The sequence below is a fragment of the Erpetoichthys calabaricus genome, chromosome 6 (genome assembly GCF_900747795.2).
Source record: "Erpetoichthys calabaricus chromosome 6, fErpCal1.3, whole genome shotgun sequence".
NCBI classification, from domain to species: Eukaryota; Metazoa; Chordata; class Cladistia; order Polypteriformes; family Polypteridae; genus Erpetoichthys; species Erpetoichthys calabaricus.
Genome location: NC_041399.2, coordinates 161,445,736 through 161,466,831, shown reverse-complemented (window position 1 = coordinate 161,466,831; position 21,096 = coordinate 161,445,736). Strand labels below are relative to the sequence as shown.

Here is a 21,096-nt window from a genome sequence, read left to right as displayed (position 1 = left end):
GCTTTACTTACATTGATGTTGATATCAAAAAATTTTCTTCCCAAATGAAATGCTATAAATACGGTGTGATTTGTCCAGTTTTCAGCATCACTCCCTAGGAGCCACTATATTATTATATTTATTTGAATTTAATGATGGATAAGCATGTCTATCAGCCTCTATAATCACTGCAGTTCTGATAAAATAATAAGCAGATCTTCCATGTAAGGCCATTCATTCTTAGTTTGGACTTCACTGGACAACAAAGGTTTTGCTTCCTGGAAACACTTGGGCATAACTTGGACTTTGGCCCGATGATCACAAAAATCCTCTTTCCATGTTCCTCTCATATACTGGTATATTTGTTCTCATCCAATTTTGTGATATCCTCACATATTGTAAGCATACAGTACATACAGTATACTGTGCAGTACAACAACTACAACTGGCAGGTCTGTGGTGGACTAAAAGTGGTGGCTGTGCCGATTGAAATGCAGCACAGATATAGCAAGTCCTGATGTTTCATTTGCGAATGGGCCAGCCCTACTAAAGAGTCTTGTTACGTTAAAAATGAATGGACACTCAATATGCAAAAAAGTGTGCCATATAAACCACTTGTTGAACCAACAAAGATATTTTTGTCTCTTCTTCATGTAAAACTGAGACTGATGAAAAGTTTAATGAAAGCAATGAAGGAAGAAGGTGCAGGATTTGGGTATTCAAGGCTGATATTTCCATGAATAACTGAACCCAGAATTAAGGAGGGCATTTTTGTTGGTCTACAAATCAGACACGTTATAATGGACAAGCAGTTTGAACATCTAGTGGGGTCGGAGTCAAGGCGTTCAAGGATGTTCTTGAACAGGGGTCACCAACTCCAGTCCTGTAGGACCACCGTGGCTGTAGATTTTCATTCTACAGCCTACAGCAGGTTTTCATTCTACTTTTTTGAACGAGTGCCCTGTTTGTACTGCTAATTAACTTCTTGTGAATTCATTTTAACTGAATTGCTTTCTTAAGATTTGTTCCCCAGAATTTCTTCATCATTCCACTGAATTACTTCATTTCTTTCCTTAAATGGCACCCAAACAGAAATGAAATGTGAAGTGAGTGAGCCAACAGAAGACCAACTAAGTCAGGGCTTCAAACTCCAACCAATTTCACTCCAACCAGTTGCTTAATTAGGCGCAGATTCTTGGTGTTAATTAAACCCGTTCTTTAATTCCGCAGCTTGTTGCTGCTCTCGTGGTGCATTAGCAGACATTTCGGAAATTGTTGATTTTCTCTTTTGTAAGAGCTCTGGTCAAATGTTTTGTGGACCTGAGCAGATCAGCATTCCTGAGACCTCCACTATTTTTATTTTCAGATATTGTATGATGGACACAGTTTGCTACTCATGTTTTGGCTCATTTTGTATCTCATTATTGTTTTGCTGCTAATTAAGGAAAAAGAAACAATTAAGGGGTCTGAGTCTTCAAGAGCTAACTAATTAAAATTAGTTTAAAAGAACTTAATTAACAGCAAAAATAGGTCACTCATTAAGAAAATGGTTGGAATGAAAACCTACAGCCAAGGTGGTCCTCCAGAACCGGAGTTGGCGACCCCTTTTCTTGAGAAATGTCTTACTAACAACAGAGTACCAAACTATGTCCAGCTGCTTGATAACATGCCGCAAGCATACACAACCAAGCAAGTCACATTTTCTACATTCGCATTTGGTCTTGGTGCAGTCAATCACGAACATGAAAGGTTTCACCAGAACATTGCAATACTGAAAAAGCAGTAACTGAGCAAGTGGAATCCACCATTGCAAGCTGACTGTTGTTTGACACCAAAACAAGAATATAAATGAAAATCAGCAGTAAAACATTTGTAGCTCAGTTGATCTAGTGTAATGTGTGCATAACATTAAGTGATTAAACACACTAAATTCAACAAACGTTAATGTCATGTTTCACCAAACTCCTACATGATACAGTCAGTCTGGTATAATATTTGCGTTTATCTTAAAGCTGTCTATGTTAAATACCAAAGGTTGCTCAGGAAGCAAAACTTTTGAAAAAAAAATTGTTGCCAGTGTTCTGAGTCATAATTTACTATCTTACATTTTTGACGTCAAATATTTATACACACTCTTGACACCTTTGGTTGAAAATATTCAATGCCTCTTAAATGAAACTGTTAACATCTAACATTAAGAAAAAAAAAAAAAAGAAAATATTCATCCAGAGATTAAATATTACCCATCACCCCTTTTAAACCCACAATTATTCATCTTAAAAATTGGGTCAATTTACAGTAGATACAGTACGTGGACCAAACATATGGAAGGAAATTCTTTAATGGCTTATTAATACTACAGCTAGCAGTATTTACAATTCTTAAAAACAGTTCTAAAAATGGAATGATCTTCCACAGAGTGAAAGGATTATTGTTATTTAATTTTTTTTAACGCATTTTGGTCATAATGGTAAACAAGCACAGCTTCACAAAAATTCTATGTAAAACCAATCCGCTCAGAATGAACAAAGGAAAAAAAAAAACTAATTAAGGAATCGAAAGAATAAAGTCCCTCCTGGGAGACCTAAAATGATTAAAAACCCAAATTCCAAATTACCATCCCATAATCTGGTATGCTTTGTAAGAAGGGGCACACCACAAAGAAATTATCAAATGACGCTGCAACAAAACCCGCTACGCCATTGCCTCCCCCAAACCCCCCCCAACCCCATTGCCAGTTAGCGGTTTTCATTCCAGGTGAGCTTTTTAACAGAATTTGCATTCTTATTTGCCATTTCTTTATTTCACAAGAAGCAGCTGGATTATTATAATAAGCAATATCTGCTTTGCTTTTTAGGAAACTTATGGTTTGTATGATAGAACAAAATCTAAGGCTTGATTAATTCTGATCAAAATGTTTTCTCATTAATCACAACCCAAATGGTTTGTAAATTTAATCAGCTTTCCCCAGTGACACATCAACCTTGTTTCGTATTCACACACATACCTGTATCTGAAAAGTAACTTTTATTGTAGGATTAAGTATGTCTGAAGACATGAAACTGGTTCCATGCCAAGCATGCTTTACTCCCTTTCAAACTAGTGACTAAAGAAATATTAAATAATTATTAAGTAAACAATTATTAATTGAAGTTAGACATGAGGTAAAAGACACTAACTTTTAACAACTTATTCCATTTTTTGGATACGGATCAAACTGCTCCAATTTCTAGCCAAACGACTCCTTGCTTGTTTAGGCCCACGTCCATCATTGGCTCACTCAGTCAACGCAGGACACCCTGGGCAGGGATGGACCTCAACATAGGATGGAGTTGAGGGATGTGTGGCAAATATTTGATTGCCATTGTAATGAGTAAACATGTGAGCAGACATTAAGAGAAAGCCATCAGCTTATGAAAGCTGCAGACGTTAAGAACGCAGAGGAGTGGTTCATGGAACTTTGGAGTCGGTACAACCAGCTATTTGACATCTCACCTTTGTCATGCCACAGAGATGCTCCACGTTGATCAGCTACCAACCTAGCGATGCTTCTGTGATGCAGCAGGACATAAGAAACTTGCTGACAAGTGGTAAGGGAGTCGTGTAGTCTGGCATTATCCTCTGTTAAATGTAGTCATGTGATATGGCATCCTCAAGGCAACGAGATCAAGAGTGACCCCAGCCTTAGCAGGATTCACTGTCACTAAATATTCCAGAGCAAACCATTTATAAAGCTAGATTAGAAACCTCTGAGGTGCTACAATGTACTGCAATCCCTTAACTATTTAAATTTAAGCCAAGCTTTCCTGGACAAGATAAGAACAGAAATGAAATCCGAAATGATATGAATAATTTGTTCAGCTGGAATGAAAACCAGAAACGGTGAGTTTGGCAGAGTGTAGAACTGCAATATGTACATGAACTGTGTCAGAGCAGTTTCGACAGTCCCGGGTACCTCTCAGAATGTTAAGATGGTCTAGTTAATGAGTTGTGCTTCAACGTTCCAAAAATAGATAAAGGAACACTTGGAAACAAAGGAGTCAACAGGAGATGAAACATCTTAAATGACAGTCATTTTCTGTGTTCCTCAAAGTCTTCCTAATATTGCTTGTGCTCGTAAATACGCTCTATTGGCATTGGCGATAAGTGGACGTAAACCTCTGGAATCGTCTCATAACTCAACACCTGTAAGAAATTCAGGCCTCAAAATGACCGTCGTGTCCTACAGGTGTGATTAAACTGAAACAAAAAAGAAATCCATGGGTGTCTTAGTGTGTCTTGGCCACACGTCAGAGGATGCACAGAACTGCCAAGGGGCTTTCTGGTCCCTCACATGGGAACTGCAGCATCTGTCAAGCTACACAGTTTCCAGTGAACTCCTCAATTCTTCCTCATCATATCACACACACGACCCACAGTGCACTTTCAGCCGCATTACATGATGGTCTCGGCTCCGCTGTCGACTACTAGCTTCTGTCTCTTGCACTCTGCTCGCCAGGCACTTGATGTTAAATTTGCAGCTTCAATTTTCCCACCAGAATAACTGTACATGTATAATATATTAAGGAAAAAATGAACAACAAGATAAATTGGAAAAATAACAATGTAACCCCTTGTCCCATATATAAGTCCTAAACAGCATTAATCCAACATCTAGGAAACACACCGCACAAGAAAACTCTAAATGTATTAGAAAAGAAGCCTCTCCAACGCTGACCTCCCACACCATTTGAGTAGATTTCGTCCACATTGCACAGCCAGGTTCAAGTCGTTCACTTGGGTGACTCCAGGCAATCCGCCTGGATTTTTTAAATTTATTTTTTTTATTTTTTTTAAACATTCTCCCTGGTTAAGAACAGGCTGCACCATATATCATACGATCATTAAAAACAAAACACAGAAAGATGTTGCCCAGCCAATGCAGGTCCCAGTTTTTTACTTCTCAGATGACGTCACCACTTGCTCGTAGGGTGGAGGAGGCTGGTTGCAGTAAGAAGGTGGAGGTGGGTAAGGAGGATTGAGATGTGGAGATTTGGGCTGCACCTGGAAAGCTGGCGCGATTGGGTTGACCGATCCTCCTGGGCCGCCGTAGGGCTGCATGCCTGGCTGCTGAGAACCTGAAATACAAGAAGAAGGAGTCACGTTAGAATACACACACATACACATGCTCATGGAACTGGTGCTGGTCTGAGCAAAGCAGGAAAAATAAAGAAATTTAAGGTGTAAATAGAATCTGATGTGGCAGCAGGGGCACCCCTAGGAAAAAAGTCACTGGTTTGTTTACATGACCATTTTTATTTTATATTGATGTTCACAATTATGTTTTTTTGTGTTAATTCATACATATGTTGATTTCAATTACATAATGGTTATGATGATTATTGCCATGTTGCACAGTGCTAATCTGGGTAATTAAAAAACACAGCAAATTAAGTTAACCAATAATAAATAACAATGAATAAATGCAAAAAGGAATTTTCAATTAAAAAAAGTTTCTCTGAATAAACAAGGACACAAAAAGACTTTAAGTATGACGACTGTGGGGCATCTGTTGGTGAAGAAAGATTCACTGATCTTGACTTTACTGATGATGTTGTGATCTTCACAGAGTCAATGGAGGCTCTGATCCAGGTTCTTGAGAGACTGAGCGAGGAGTATGAGTGTCTGGACTTGCTAGTGCCCTGAATAAAAACTAAAAGCCAGGCCTTTAATGACCTCTTAGGCACAGCCATCAGCAGTGTGTCTGTTTGCAGAGAGAGTGTTGACCTCGTCAAGAGGTTTACTTACCTTGGCAGCAACTCCTTTTATGAAGTCAGTAGATGGATTGGTTAGATTGGATGGATTGCTGGAAAGGGGTGTGTGGCACTCCTAATATCTATGCAAAAGGACGAAGGTCCAAGTCTTTAGAGTCCGGGTGCTTTCTGTTTTGCCAAATGGTTACAAGACATGGACGCTATCCAGTGACCTGAGATGAAGACTAGACTCCTTTGGTATTGTGTCATTTCGGAGAATCCTTGGGTAAGAGATGCCCGTTCAGTCTCAGATTTTAAATCCCGGCTGAAGACTCACTACTTCAGTTTAGCACACCCTGACTAGAGCTGCTGATTAACTGTACAGACTGCATCTCTGTTGTTAGTCATTAGCACTAAAACATAAGTAATATGATAGTTCCAATATGTTACTAACCCTCACCTATTCTGTTTCTCTTCTCGGTATTCAAATGGCCCACCTGCCAAGTTGTTTTGCCTGCCTAAGGTAAAGTCATCCCTGATGGAGGATTGCAGGGATCATCGGGTAGAGGGGTCCTTTCATCGGATTGGCTAGCCCAGCGCTGTCTCAGCTGTGGAATGGCCAAATGAGGGAGGCAGCTTGATGGCCGAGGTCTCCAGGACTCTGAACAAATCCAAATCATATTATGGGATATAATCTACTGTTAAGTTGTGCTTCGTACTTTTAATATTTTTATTTTTATACTGTATTGAGGATTACTTGTGTTCTGTTCTGTGTATTGTATTGTATTGACCCCCTTCTTTCAGACACCCACTGCACGCCCAACCTACCTGGAAAAGGGTCTCTTTTTGAACTGTCTTTCCCAAGGTTTCTTCCATTTTTTCCCTACAAGGGTTTTTTGTGAGTTTTTCCTTGTCTTCTTAGAGAGTCAAGGCTGGGGGGCTGTCAAGAGGCAGGGCCTGTTAAAGCCCATTGTGGCACTTCTTGTGTGATTTTGGGCTATACAAAAATAAATTGTATTGTATTGTATTGTACCGCTGGTTTAACTTTGTGTCGAACGAACACATAGAGTCCAGAATGAGGCACATTATCTGCATTGTGAGGGAGCGTCAGTTACAGCACTATGGCCAGTGGCAAGATTCCCAGAGGGTGATCTGGCTCACAGGATCGTCATGGTTGAGGACCCGATTGGCTGGATCAGGCCAAGGGGATGCTCGCATAACACCTGCCTGAGGCATATATATCGTCTTTTCCTGAGGATGGGATTGGACCACGTGTCTGCCTGGGTGGTTGACAACCTGGATCCCAAGCTATTTCGTCATGTAGTGGTGCGGCAATGTCAGTCATGCTCCCCAACCTGGTCTGACCTGAGAATATAATATACGAGGTCTGTCCAAAAAGAAATGAATCTTCTTAAACATTGATCTGACTCGGTGTGTAGTTGTGACCTTGACCAAATCCCTACTTGCTCGATCACGTCACGTCAATTAGTCATCACATACTTCCAGTAGAGTGATGTCTCCTGTGCCTTTTGTGATTTTTTGCAAGTCGAATTATGGTTCTTGAAGAGCAACATGTTTTCATGAAATTCTGTGTGAAACTTGTCAAAAACATTTACCGAAATCTTTCAAATGTTCCAAGTCGCACACAGTGATACACATGGTACCGACATTTCAAATTGGGCATATGATCCCAAAACAGGACGATGATCACATTCAGAAAGTGCGTGCTTTGATTTGTTAAAATCATCACCTAAGTGTCCATGAAGTTGCTGAAGATATAGGCATCGGTAAAAGTTTGTGTCACCATTTCCACTGAAGAACTACATTGTGTTACTGCAAAACGTTGTGCCGCATTTCTTGACAGTTGAGCAAAAAGCAAACCGTGTCACCAACAGTCAGGGGTTGTTAGATGTCGAATGCTGATAAAAACTTTCTCAAACATGTCATAATAGGTAATGAAACGTGGATGTGCAGCCCCTGAGAGCTTGTTTTTTTTCTTCTGAAGTTGAAATCCACCCTGAAAGGTCATCAATTTCAAATGGTAGAAATCATGCCAGTAACAGTTTAGCTTAGCTACTGCAAAAATGCATCAATTACTCATTTATTCTTATGTAACAAGACCTTAACAAAGGCCTCTTTTGGTCTTCAAAAAACTTATGAAGTATCAGTAGAAAGGTTATTAATCTCTGTGTAGTGTGGCATATTGACACGTTGTTAATATAAAAGAGTCATAGGTGTATTCTTTTTCTTTCGGCTGCTCCCGTTATGGGTTGTTGCCACAGCAGATCATCTTTTTCCACATCTTTCTGTCCTCTGCAACTTGTTCTGTTACACCCAGAACCTACATGTCCTCTCTCATCACAACCTTCTCTTAGGCCTTCTTTTTTTCCTCTTCCCTGGCAGCTCTATCCTTAACATTCTTTTCCCAATATAGTCAGCATCTCTCCTCTGCACATGACCAAACCAACACAATCTCACCTCTCTGACTTTGTCTCCAAACCATCCACCTTGAGCTGACCCTCTAATGTACTCATTTCTAATCCTATGCATCCTCGTCACACCCAGTGCAAATCTTAGCATCTTTAACTCTGCCACCTCCAGCTCTGTCTCCTGCTTTCTGGTCAGTGCCACCGTCTCCAACCCATATAACATAGCTGGTCTCACTACCGTCCTGTAGACCTTCCCTTTCACTCTTGCTGATATCCGTCTGTCACAAATTACTCCTGACACTCTTCTCCACCCATTCCACCCTGCCTGCAGTCTCTTTTTCACCTCTCTTCCACAATCCCCATTATTCTGTACTCTTGATCCCAAGTATTTAAACTCATCCACCTTCGCCAACTCTACTCCTTGCATCCTCCCCATTCTACTGACCTCCCTCTCATTTACACACATGTATTCTGTCTTCTTCCTACTGACCTTCATTCCTCTCCTCTCTAGAGCATATCTCCACCTCTCCAGGGTCTGCTCAACCTGCTCCCTACTCTCGCTACAGATCACAATGTTATCAGCAAACATCATAGTCCACAGGGACTCCTGTCTAATATCAAGATAAACGTGTCTCAGTTAAGCCACCTCAGACCACTCTAAAGTTTTATTAGTAGGCCACATTGCAGAGATGAATGAACACTCCACTGATTCTCTGACTTTGTGGTTCATTCAACCTTTCAATTTTTTGTCAGAGTCTACATAATAAAAAAACGGGAAATAAACCAAAATCCATGCCAGGAGTGAATTCACACTGCCGAGAACCAAACCTATCTTGTCAGAATGGAAATCCAGTCAAAGCAGAACAAGCAAATGAAGTCCAGCCAAGAAATCAAAACACAAGGCAGGTTGAGACCCTAATACTTTCATGAAACTGAACTTAAAACATTGAAAATGAGATAAATACGCTTCCAAATGGTTGGCAGAGGATGAACACAAACAGGAACCATGCAGGGACACAGACAGAAACCTGTTAAGGGTAAACTTCAGGAGGTTTGTGTTCACACAGAGAACGCTAAGAAATAAGTGACATGGTAGACAGCAGGACCTTAGGGGGCCTTCAAATCGTAATTGTTTTTTGGAGATATCAGGTGACTTGTTGGACTCGGTGGCCTGTCACATCACAATTGCTCCAATGTTGCAAAAAAAGAAGAGCCCATTGAAGATCGCTGTCAGGACACAGTAAGGCAAAGGGAAATATTAACTGTCTAGCACACCTGTCCCACTTAGAATCCAAAGTTCTGTGTAAAACAAATTCACATGTATCAAGTTTCATATTCTTAGATTTCTTATAAAAACAAAAAAAAACATATTCCTGGAACACAGTACACAACAGCACAGTTGATAGAAATAATGCTTCAGGATTTCTAAAGGGGCCATAAGACGTCCAATATGGATGTTGTCCACAGCCTGAAATTGTAGGCTTAAAATTAAAAGCAATTGCTTGAAAAGCTTGGGGGATGTTGGCTTTTAAAGATAGTGGGTGATAAATATTTGTTCATTTCTGCTGAATTTGCACTCCATTTCTTGATTTATGTTTGTTTTTTGTTGGATAGCACAGTAGCGCAGTGATGAGGTGGAGTCTGCACATTCCTCCATGTCTGTGTGGATTATCTTACCGCGTCCCTAAAAACATGCACTTTAAGTTACCTGGTGACTTTAAACTGAGCTCAGGGTGTGTATGTGTGAAACCTGCGATGGACTGGAAAAACATGGGCTTTAATTTGTGATAAGGTATTTAAGTCCATATTTTTCGCTGTGATTTTAACATCACTGACAGACCCAAATGTATAACAACTAAGTCATGACACAAGGCATGAAGACTGAATGAGCGTGCATCACTTACAGAGTCTAAGCTTTCACTCCAGGGCTTTCACCTTTTGTCCTTGCAGTCTGTAAGCTTCAGCAATTTAAGCAAAGCTAGTCCATTGTGTCTTCCATCCATCTTCATTTTCAGTTCATTTTAGAGCACTGCTGCTCTCTTTATGCTCCAGGAAAACTTCCTGGTAAAATATCCATTCATCATGCACTTAAAAAGCTCCCCAGTGAATCCTATCATTTGGTCAGATTGTGCCTCTGCATGCTGTGGAAGCCGTCAATTTTGTTTGGAAACCGAGGCATTTGCATTTGTGATAAAGTGCCATTAGAGACAATGAGAGATGGGGGACGGCAACGATTAATTAGAAATGATGTGACAGGGGAAGGGAAGTGCTGACCGAAATCAGCAGACATTACAATACACCAAACGAGATTTAGTTACGAGTAGAACTCTTGTGTCTTTAAAAATTGGATGCAAGTAGGAAACTATACAAGATGTTCTGTGATTTAGTAGCTCCTAAATAATTGGGAAATGCACAAGACACACTAACCCTTGAAGAAATGGTTTCTCATATTTATGGCTTCCTGTGAAATCTGTTTGAAACTTTCCAGTGAATACCTTTGTATCATTATTTCATAGAGATGATTGGGACTGTCAGTTTACATTTTATGAATCGATACATTTTCATTTTGAATTGATAAGAGCATAAGGTATGTCAGGAGTATTCTGGACCCCTAATCACACCCTGTCTGTTATTAGCTAACTAAGTATCTCGGTCCTTCACTAACTAATGGCTCATGTATAGTGAGCATATTGATGCAAAAATGGCTGTCGCTGCATCATGCAGATGGATGCTACACATTGGTTGTGGTTAAAGTGGCTCTCCACTGTCTATGTAAAGCACTTTGGTTAGAAAAATGTCACATAAATGTAATTAATTATTATTTTATAATAGTCTTAAATGGGAGTGTCATTACAGTAAGTTGGGGCCTGGTACTGTGGCCTCCTCTGCCTCAGTCTTGGCCTCACAACGTATTTGCCATTTGACAACCCTGCTACTGGTATTACTTTGGTATTTGGTACACTATAGTAATGCATGACCTTTGGGGGTCAGAGTGCAAGGTCATCCATTGTATAGCACCCCTCGAGCAATTTTCAGGTTATGGACCTTGCACATGGGCCCAATACTAAGTAGCATCCTTTCTGGCAGTAGTGGGTTTTGAGTTAGCAACCTTCCAGAAACCAAGGCAGATCCTTAGCCTCATAGCCTCCACTTATACAAATAATGTGTAACATTTTAACCCAAATGCAAAACATTACCAGTGTGTACTTTTCAGCTTGTATTTTGTAACACTGTAAAACATTAATTCATTCGATTTTCACTGCTTATACGAGACCAAGTTGTGAGGGCAACAGTCTGAGCAGTTAGGCCCAAATGCCCTTTTCCCCATCCACACTTGCAAACCCTAACCCTAACTATCCTCCAGCGCCACCTTAGGGCTCATTTATAGTTCATGCTCAGAACGCGTACATGCCTGTATCATGGTTGCAATGCGTTCCCAGCGTTCATTTGACGTGTCCTCTGAGCAGGTCCTCAGAAATTAACGTGATGCGTGCGCGAGTTGCAGTACCAGTAAAAAATCGGGGGGCGCAGTGTACTAAAAGTTGGAATGTGACGTCAAAGTGTCTGGTTAATGTCTACATGTAACAGAAAGCCGCCCCTTTGGCACTGAATCTGGGGGAACAGCCATGGGCTGCACACTACGTCCCCCGGAATGCTTGGTGGCAGCCCCCCCTGGGTTGCATCGGGGCCACAACCGTGGAACACCAGAGCTCAGCCCTGTTGGGCTCCGTGGCCACCGCCAGGGGGAACTGCACGGCTTCCTGAGCCCATGTGGGCTGTGATGCAGCCACACCCGGAGGTGCAGCCTGAAGTAGATCAATGAGCACCTGGAGCACTTCCGGGGGGGCTATAAGAAGAGCCTGCAGCCACTATTCGAGGAGCCAGAGTCAGGAGGAGGAGGAGAAAGCTACCTGGGAGGAGTGGAGGAAGAAGAAGAGTGTGTTTTGGGTGTTTTTCTTTTTTGTGTGTTTTGGGGACATGGGAGACAGGGAAGATGTGCCCCACGGCTGAAGAAAAATAAATCCTTTGTTTCATTTTTACGTGCCTCCATTGTCAGTCTGTGTGGGGTCAACGCCTATATAGCACCTTTGCCACAAGTCGTTACAAAAACAATTAATTTCTGCACAGACTGTCCTAGGCCCTCCACAAAGTCAGGGCCCAGGACAATTGTTCCTGTAACTGTCAGCATCATAATGTAAATGCAATATTCCTTTCAATTGGGTTAGTTCTGCCCACCATGGGACCAGGTGGAAATATATTCCCCTGGAGGAGCATTAAATTTAGTAGGAACAGATGTTTAAAGGTTTTCATAATCCATATTCTTAAATGCAGTATGTAAATTTGGTTGATTTGCCAGTGAAATAGTAGACTTTAGTTCACATTTATTTTAAAACCCCAAATCTTCTGAAGTCCTTACATTATCTAGGTTAGAGGTATAGATAAACATAACATATAAAGGGAAATATTTCTTGCAAGTGCCTCCTACAATACTCCTAATATTCATAACATTCTGTTCACTTACACTGAGCAGTTCAATGCTGATGATCAAAACACCAGAAGGAGGCTGTGCCCTGTCTAACAGCAAAAAAAGTGTGTGTAGTTTGTAGGAGGCTTTGGGATTCAGGATTAAAATATTGCCAGTCTATAATCTAGAGACCAAATCCAAGCTAACACACTACGTTCATATTGTGGATTAAAATTGTGTGCTTTTAAATTCTGGGCTAAATATGAGTCACAGCCTGTCTGTCCCTGCTAAAATCTGCCAGTCTATTTATAATAAGGACAGCACCTTATTGGGACAGCAATGGCAACCTCCCTTTTTCCCTCTCAGCCCACACTCAGTTACACCTCTCGGGACTCGTTACCCTGAACGATGTGTTTATAAGAGTGTGCCCTCCCACAGTACCCAAGATGGAGTAATGAGAGCATACATCCCATAACTCAGCTGTGATCAAAAGAGTTAAGCATTACAGTTCTCACAATCTCTAGCAAAGCTTTGCACTTCATCAACAAGAGTAGTCAAATATTTTGAGGGTACTTCCTGAAAGAACGTACTAAAGCCAAAGCCAAGACAGACATCCAAATGCAGGAGGTGGCCTAGGGCCCTCCTGTCACTCTCCTCTGCTTTGAATCTTTGCTTGCGGCTTGCTGGGAGGCTGATGCCTGCTGCCTTGGCAAAGCCTCTCTGTCTCGCTGGAGCAATGTGTCTTTACAAATACACGTCTGCCCTTGTCTGTTAAATTCTATTGAGTTAATCTTAAAATGTATTTGCTCTTGTAGCATGTAACAGTTTATAAAGCATATCCAGATATTGATCCATGCACTGATTGGGTCATTCATCATTTCTTCTTAAAAGAGTGATGTTCTTTAGTTGCCCATCCTTTCATTGTCAGTAATTGCTATCGATGACGCTCCTCAGATTGTAGTTGGCTTTTGGTATCACGTTCTTCAGTATACACCCCTGTTTATAGCTCAGCCTCGAGGCCCTTTTATGGAGCAGGTTGCCAGCTGCCTCTGCTTGTGTCACTATCCTCTGGAGAAACACCAAACTTATCCAACAGAGGTACACTCTAATATGTGTAATATACTAGTCCTTAATATGTTTGTCTGCTAATGATGAATATGTCCGAGATTGTTCAGGTTCTGATTAAACCTTGTTATACTCACTATTCATAGCACCAGAGAGTGATTGATTTAGCTCATTCTTTTACTTTTAAAATACCACTCAATTTTAATAAGGACCTGCTACACACAGAGGGTAGGCCAACATCAGTCCACTGTATCAATAAGTTACAGTAGACTTACTTGACAACATGGTGAGGAAGGCAGGCTCTATTGTAGAAATATACATCTGTGGCGGAGTGACGGGCGCTGAGCGGGCACCTGTCAATCATTGAGAATCCACTGCATCCACTGAATACTATCATCTCCAGACAGAGGAGCAGCTTCAGCGACAGACTGCTGTCACTGTCCTGTTCCACTGACAGACTGAGGAGATCGTTCCTCCCCCAAACTATGCGACTCTTTAATTCCACCCGAGGGGGTAAACGTTAACATTATTCAAAGTTATTGTCTGTTTTTACCTGCATTTTTATTACTCTTTAATTTCATATTGTTTTTTTTGTATCAGTATGCTGCTGCTGGAGTATGTGAATTTCCCCTTGGGATTAATAAAGTATCTATCTATCTATCTATCTATCTATCTATCTATCTATCTATCTATCTATCTATCTATCTATCTATCTATCTATCTATCTATCTATCTATCTATCTATCTATCTATCTATCTATCTATGTTGCTGTGTTACCTACTATGTCATAAAACTTTACTGACTATGTGTGTGTATGTCCAGTCCCTCTGAGCAAACTGATTAATCAATTTGGCTTTGGAGAATCCGTGGTAGGGACACAATACTTTACTTATGGGTGTGAAGTTCAGTTCCAGATTTTACAAAAAAATTGCTAAACAGTAACAAGGGGCAGTCCGAGTTGCTTCACAGATGGAAATTTTTGCACGAATACAAGTGATGTTTTCATAGGTTTCTGGTTTGAATCCTGTAAATGCCAAAAGGGACTCTGCTCTGTTGGGCCCTTGAGCAAGACCCTTAGCCTGAAATTGCTGAGCGCTTTGAGTAGTGAGAAAAGCGCTACATAAATGCAAAGAATTATTATTGCTACTATTATAGTGGGTAATGGGGGCCTGTCTACCACTGGTGGTAGTCAAAAAATGGACAGGAGGAGAGCAAAGTGCCTCAAAATAACAGAGTCTGAGAAGCAGGCTTCATGGGAACACAATCGAGAGAGGAAGTGCTGGGCAAGAGAGCCTGAGACACACAAGGATACGGAGGAGGTATGCTGAAGGTACATATACGGCAAGAGATATCAAATATTGAATAGTTTTAAATGTATTCTATTTCCTATCTTTAACAGGTAATGTGGCTAGTTTATGATAGTTGAATATTTATGAGTCATACTGCTTTGAAACACTGAAATATTGTCACCTCTTATTATTTCTGCAATCTCTATTGCATTTCATTTTTAATTAAATATGTATGTTTATACATTAAATAGGGCGGCACGGTGGCGCAGTGGGTAGCGCTGCTGCCTCGCGGTTGGGAGATCTGGGGACCTGGGTTCGATCCCGGGTCCTCCCTGCGTGGAGTTTGCATGTTCTCCCCGTGTCTGCGTGGGTTTCCTCCGGGCGCTCCGGTTTCCTCCCACATTCCAAAGACATGCAGGTTAGGTGGATTGGCGATTCTAAATTGGCCCTAGTGTGTGCTTGGTGTGTGGGTGTGTTGTGTGTGTCCTGCGGTGGGTTGGCACCCTGCCCAGGATTGTTTCCTGCCTTGTGCCCTGTGTTGGCTGGGATTGGCTCCAGCAGACCCCCGTGACCCTGTGTTCGGATTCAGCGGGTTGGAAAATGGATGGATGGATACATTAAATATAAATATGTTCTGAGATTTTTCAGGGAAGGGAGACAGAGGTTTGAAGGAAATGTTGTTACAGTCACTAATCTTGGCATAGCAGAGTGGTGATGTGTTGCATTGTTAATTTGTACGGTACATCGAGTAAGAATTTCATTGTACTTTCTACAGTGACAGTAAGGACCCTATAACCCCTAATGATGCTTGTAGCTTTATACAAAGCAATAAGACCAGTCAGCTATGCATTTCTATTCCATAAGCATCACAGCTGAATGAAGAGTCTCATTCACTTCTAACAAAAGCCTTTTCCAACAAGAAAAAAAGGAGAACAAATGAGCAGGAGGACTTTAAGTATTAAACCTGAAAGGCAGGTCTAAAATCTAAACCAAGTTTTAGTTTCCTCTTGTAAAAGTGTTGTTTTAACAGAAATAAACTAAATAAAAAGTGGTCGGTCTCAGGCACACACATATACACTTACTAAGGCAATTATTAGGAACACGCAATTTTCTAATCAGCCAATCAAGTGGCAGCAGCACAGAGCATAAAATTAGGCAGATACAACCTCAGTTAATCTTCACACCAGAATGGGAAAAAATGTGATGTCAGTGATTTCGACCAAATGGACTGGTTTGAGTGTTTTTGTACCTGCTGATCTCCTGGGATTTTCACCCATAACAATCTCTAAAGTTTACTCAGAATGGGGCAAACAAACTAAAAAAAAAACCACCTTTTTGATATGGGAGGTTTAGGCCAGACTGGTTTGAGCTGACAAAAAGGCTGTGATAACTCAGATAGCCACTCTGTATAACTGCGAGCAGAAAAGCATCTTGGAATAAAAAACACATTGACCCTTGACAGGGGCTACAACATCAGAACCATAGCTAAGAACAGAAAGCTGAGGCTGCAGTGGGCACAAGCTCACCAAAACTGAGCAGCTAAAACAGAAACATGTAGCCTGGTCTAATGAATCTCAATTTCTACTGAGGCTCACAGATGGTAGGGTCACAGTTTGGTGCCAACAGCACAAATCCAGGCACCCAACCTGCCGTGTGTCAATAGTCCAGGCATGTGGTGGTGCAATGCTGTAGGGAAAGTTTTCTTGGCATACTTTGGGCCCGTTAATACCAATCAGTCATCACTTGAATGCCTCGGCCTAATTGAATATCATTGCTGACCACGTGTATCTCTTTATGACCACAATTTACCCATTTTCTAATGGCTACTTCCAGCATGATAATGCACCATGTCACAAAGCAAATTTCTCAAACTGGTTTCATGAATATGACAATGAGTCCAGTGTTCTTCTGTGACCTTCACAGTCACTGGATCTGAATCCAAAAGAACACCATTGGGATGTGGTAGAACGGGAGATTCACAATATGAATGTGCAGCTGACAAATCGGCAAAAAGTGCATGATACAATCATGTCAACATGTATCAGAATTTCAAACGTATGTTTCCAAAATCTTGTAAAATCCATGCCAGGAAAAGTCGAAGCTGTTTTGATACAAAAAGAGGCCCTACCTATCCAGTATTCGTATAGTGTTGCTAATAATTTGCTCAGTGAGTGTACAGGGTGGTATAACAGCTTTGTGTTTGCCTGACTGCTTCATGGCTTCAAACCCTGGCCCAGTAGCACTCTGTTAGATGTCTACACGTCCTACCCTTTCTTGCACTAGCTTCCTCCCCTGTCAGAAAGAACCACCTAGAACACTAAGTGGCGATCATAACTTAGCTGGTGTGAGTCAATGGATGTGTGTGTTTGTGTGAGAGTGTGCCCTGATGTATCACCAATGGTGGGGTCCTGCCTTGTGGCCAATATTGTGTGGATACTGTCACATGTGTGCATGGGAGGCAGCTAAAGGGCTTGAGTAAGGGCATTTCTGAGTCAGACCGGGATGTGGCAGAGTGCACTGACTCTTTTTCTCGCTTTCCTGAAGACCATTCATGAGAGATTCCACCTGGCCCTGTTGACGTCACTTCCGGGTCCGAGCCTATGAAGGAAGACCTTGTCGGCTCCGGCCCCTTTGATATCATGTCCAGGCTCGAGCCTATGGCTGAAGATCCTTATCAGCCCGACCCATCTAACTTCACTTCCTGTCATCTCTTTTACAAGCCTCCACCTTTTCCTTATTCCCTCAGTTCTGTTTTAGACGCGGTTTTGTGCACATCAGTTCTGTGTAATATATTCACGATTTTGCAGCCAGGATACCAATTATATGGGTGATTACCCCAAACCTTGCTATGGCTTTGTGTGGAGTTTCTGACAATACATTATAATGACCGTAATGCTGCAGTAGCAAATGGAGGGATGATGTTGTATACATTCATACCATATTTACACAGTTTACTGGTACACACAGTACACACATACAGTACATACTGTACACATATATACAAATATATATATACACACATACATATATATATATATACACACATACATATATATATCTATACTAATTAATAAAAGGCAAAGCCCTCACTGACTCACTGACTGACTGACTGACTGACTGACTCATCACTAATTCTCCAACTTCCCGTGTAGGTGGAAGGCTGAAATTTGGCAGGCTCATTCCTTACAGCTTACTTACAAAAGTTAAGCAGGTTTCATTTCGAAATTCTACGTGTAATGGTCATAACTGGAACCTGTTTTTTGTCCATATACTCTAATGGAGGAGGCGGAGTCACGTATCGCATCATCACATCTCCTACGTAATCACTTGAACTAAAAACAAGGAAGAGATTTACAGCACGAGTCAAACGCGGGAACGAAGGTAAATGACGTTAATTTTTGAGTGTCTTTTAATACTGTGTAAGCATACATATTAAAACGTGCAATTAAATGTGTGCATTTACGGGGTGATTTCTAGGCATAAAAGCTCGCCTTTTATCAAACGCGAGAACAAAGGTAAATGACGTTAATTTTTGAGTGTCTTTTAATACTGTGTAAGCATGCATATTAACACATGTGCAATTAAACGTGTGCATTTACGGGGTGATTTCTCAGGCTTAAAAGCTCGCCTTTTATTAAAAAGGTAAATGCTAACTGTTTTCATTCTGAAGGGCACAAACCACGTTGGATTTTGTAATGATAGTTGATTAGTAAGGTCTATTAAGGGATACGTACAGAATGATTAGTAATGCCTGTGAATGCCGATGCAAGTAGGAGAATGGGCGTGAACTAAAGAACGATTAGTAACTTGTACAGTAAATATCTCTAAAGTCTGTCTATTAAAAAGTTATTATATCTTTCAATCGTGTGTATTGATTAAACTACGAACCTAACAGGATCACTACATGGTGTCAGAAGTGGCGGATTGCAAGAGGAATGTGAAGAAGAGGTTCAGCTTTTGAACGAGTCGTGTGTCTGTTAGTAACCCGAAAACGTGATCAGAAAGCGCTAAGACGTTCTAGCAAAAGAGAAAAACAAGTATGTTAGGATTACAGCCCCCACCAAATCTCCAGTTAAAGGGAAGAAGATGGAGACAATATGAAATTGAACAAAATAGTTGAAAAATTCGAAACGTATTGCAACCCAAAGCGCAATGTGACGTTTGAGCGGCACAAGTTTTTTCACATGTTTCCAGAAAAGCGGAGAAACAATAGACCAGTATGTGACGGAATTGCGTAAGGTAAATGCTAACTGTTTTCATTCTGAAGGGCACAAACCACGTTGGATTTTGTAATGATAGTTGATTAGTAAGGTCTATTAAGGGATACTTACAGAATGATTAGTAATGCGTGTGAATGCCGATGCAAGTAGGAGAATGGGCGTGAACTAAAGAACGATTAGTAACTTGTACAGTAAATGTCTCTAAAGTCTGTCTATTAAAAAGTTATTATATCTTTCAATCCTGTGTATTGATTAAACTACGAACCTAACAAGATCACTACATGGTGTCAGAAGTGGCGGATTGGAAGAGGAATGTGAAGAAGAGGTTCAGCTTTTGAACGAGTCGCGTGTCTGTGAGTAACCCGAAAACGTGATCAGAAAGCGCTAAGACGTTCTAGCAAAAGAGAAAAAAAAATATGTTAGGATTACAGCCCCCACCAAATCTCCAGTTAAAGGGAAATGTAGCTGAAAATTGGAAAAGATTTAAACAGAGATTCGAGTTGTATCTTGCTGCGATTGAAGCAGATAGGAAAAGTGAAAAAATGAAAGCGTCTATGCTTCTACATGTAATTGGTGAAGAGGCGCTAGAGGTGTATAACAATTTTCAGTTTGAAGAAGATGGAGACAATATGAAATTGAACAAAATAGTTGAAAAATTCGAAACGTATTGCAACCCAAAGCGCAATGTAACGTTTGAGCGGCACAAGTTTTTTTACGTTTCCAGAAAAGCGGAGAAACAATAGAGCAGTATGTGACGGAATTGCGTAATAGAAGCTGTTCTAAGAAGACACCGTCAAGACATCAAAGGACCAATAACCTCTAATCAGAACACTAACACCAGCGAAACAAATATTAACGAGAAAACAAGTATAAATCAGGAAAGAACATCTCAACTGCAAACACAATTAACCAGAATATCAAAATGTCAAGTAAAACCACCAGAACGACTCATTGAGACATGTTGAGGATTAAAGGAACATTTTCAATTAAGAAATGCTGAATTCCTTTAACAGTTGTGCTTTTTATACATAGTTTGAATGCTGGATGTATGCCTGAAATGTTCTGGATAGTTCAGTTGTTTGAAGTGATCAAGAATTAAACGTGTGCATTTACGGAGTGATTTCTCAGGCTTAAAAGCTCGCTTTTTATTAAAAAGGTAAATGCTAACTGTTTTCATTCTGAAGGGCACAAACCACGTTAGATTTCAGCCATTAAACGCGCAAAAATGTCGGTACACCAGATAAATAAGCGCAACATATTATCAGTTGTATGCTTACAATACATACAGAAATGTGTTAATCGTTAACTAATAGTATCGGATGGTGTTTTTCGACTCGCACCTTGATTTAAACGATTGCATGTCTTGGTGGGTTTGCATAGCTTATTGTCAATATCTTTACACCTTTTTTTAAGACTTATTGACTGAAACGGGCTTTCATGAAAAAACTTAGGGCTTTGCTACAAGATACACCCTCCACAAGTTAAGGAAGTAAAAATAAAAGGTATATATTTCTGTTTTATTTAAACCTAAGTTCGTATGCATAGCCCCATTTGGTTGTTTAAGTTTTTTTTTTTTCTTCAGTAATATTTAATCTCCTTAAAGAAAAACAACATATGCATTTTACTTTTTTTGTATCTCTTTAGTAATATTTTAGTGTAAAAGGATAACCAGTATTTAAACCTTTTATGTTACTTTATAAAGTTATTTTACACAATGTTGAAAAATTAATAAGAAAGCTACATATTTTGGCAGCTGCTGCTTTAATTTTCAATGAAATGAAAAAAGCTCTCCAAGAGAAAACCTCAATGAAGAAGAAACAGTTTGCACTATCTAAAAAGGAGAAACCCTCATTTATAAAGGTTTGCTGCAGATGACTTAACTGAAAATAAATGAATAGTTCCTATGTGTATAATAC

At 40.4% G+C, this 21,096-nt stretch overlaps 2 protein-coding genes across 2 annotated transcripts in view; one reads left to right on the top strand and one right to left on the bottom strand.

Moving 5' to 3' along the window:
- The window catches only part of lancl2 (LanC lantibiotic synthetase component C-like 2 (bacterial)), a 410,926-nt gene that overhangs the window by 95,579 nt on the left and 294,251 nt on the right, over positions 1-21,096 (top strand). The gene's annotated exons all lie outside the window — the stretch shown is intronic.
- The window catches only part of vopp1b (VOPP1 WW domain binding protein b), a 369,450-nt gene continuing 350,656 nt past the window's right edge, over positions 2,303-21,096 (bottom strand). The window contains exon 5 of the mRNA XM_051929092.1: positions 2,303-5,096. Coding sequence (XP_051785052.1) covers positions 4,915-5,096 — 182 coding nt within the window. The 3' untranslated portion in view covers positions 2,303-4,914. The remainder of the gene's footprint in view (positions 5,097-21,096) is intronic.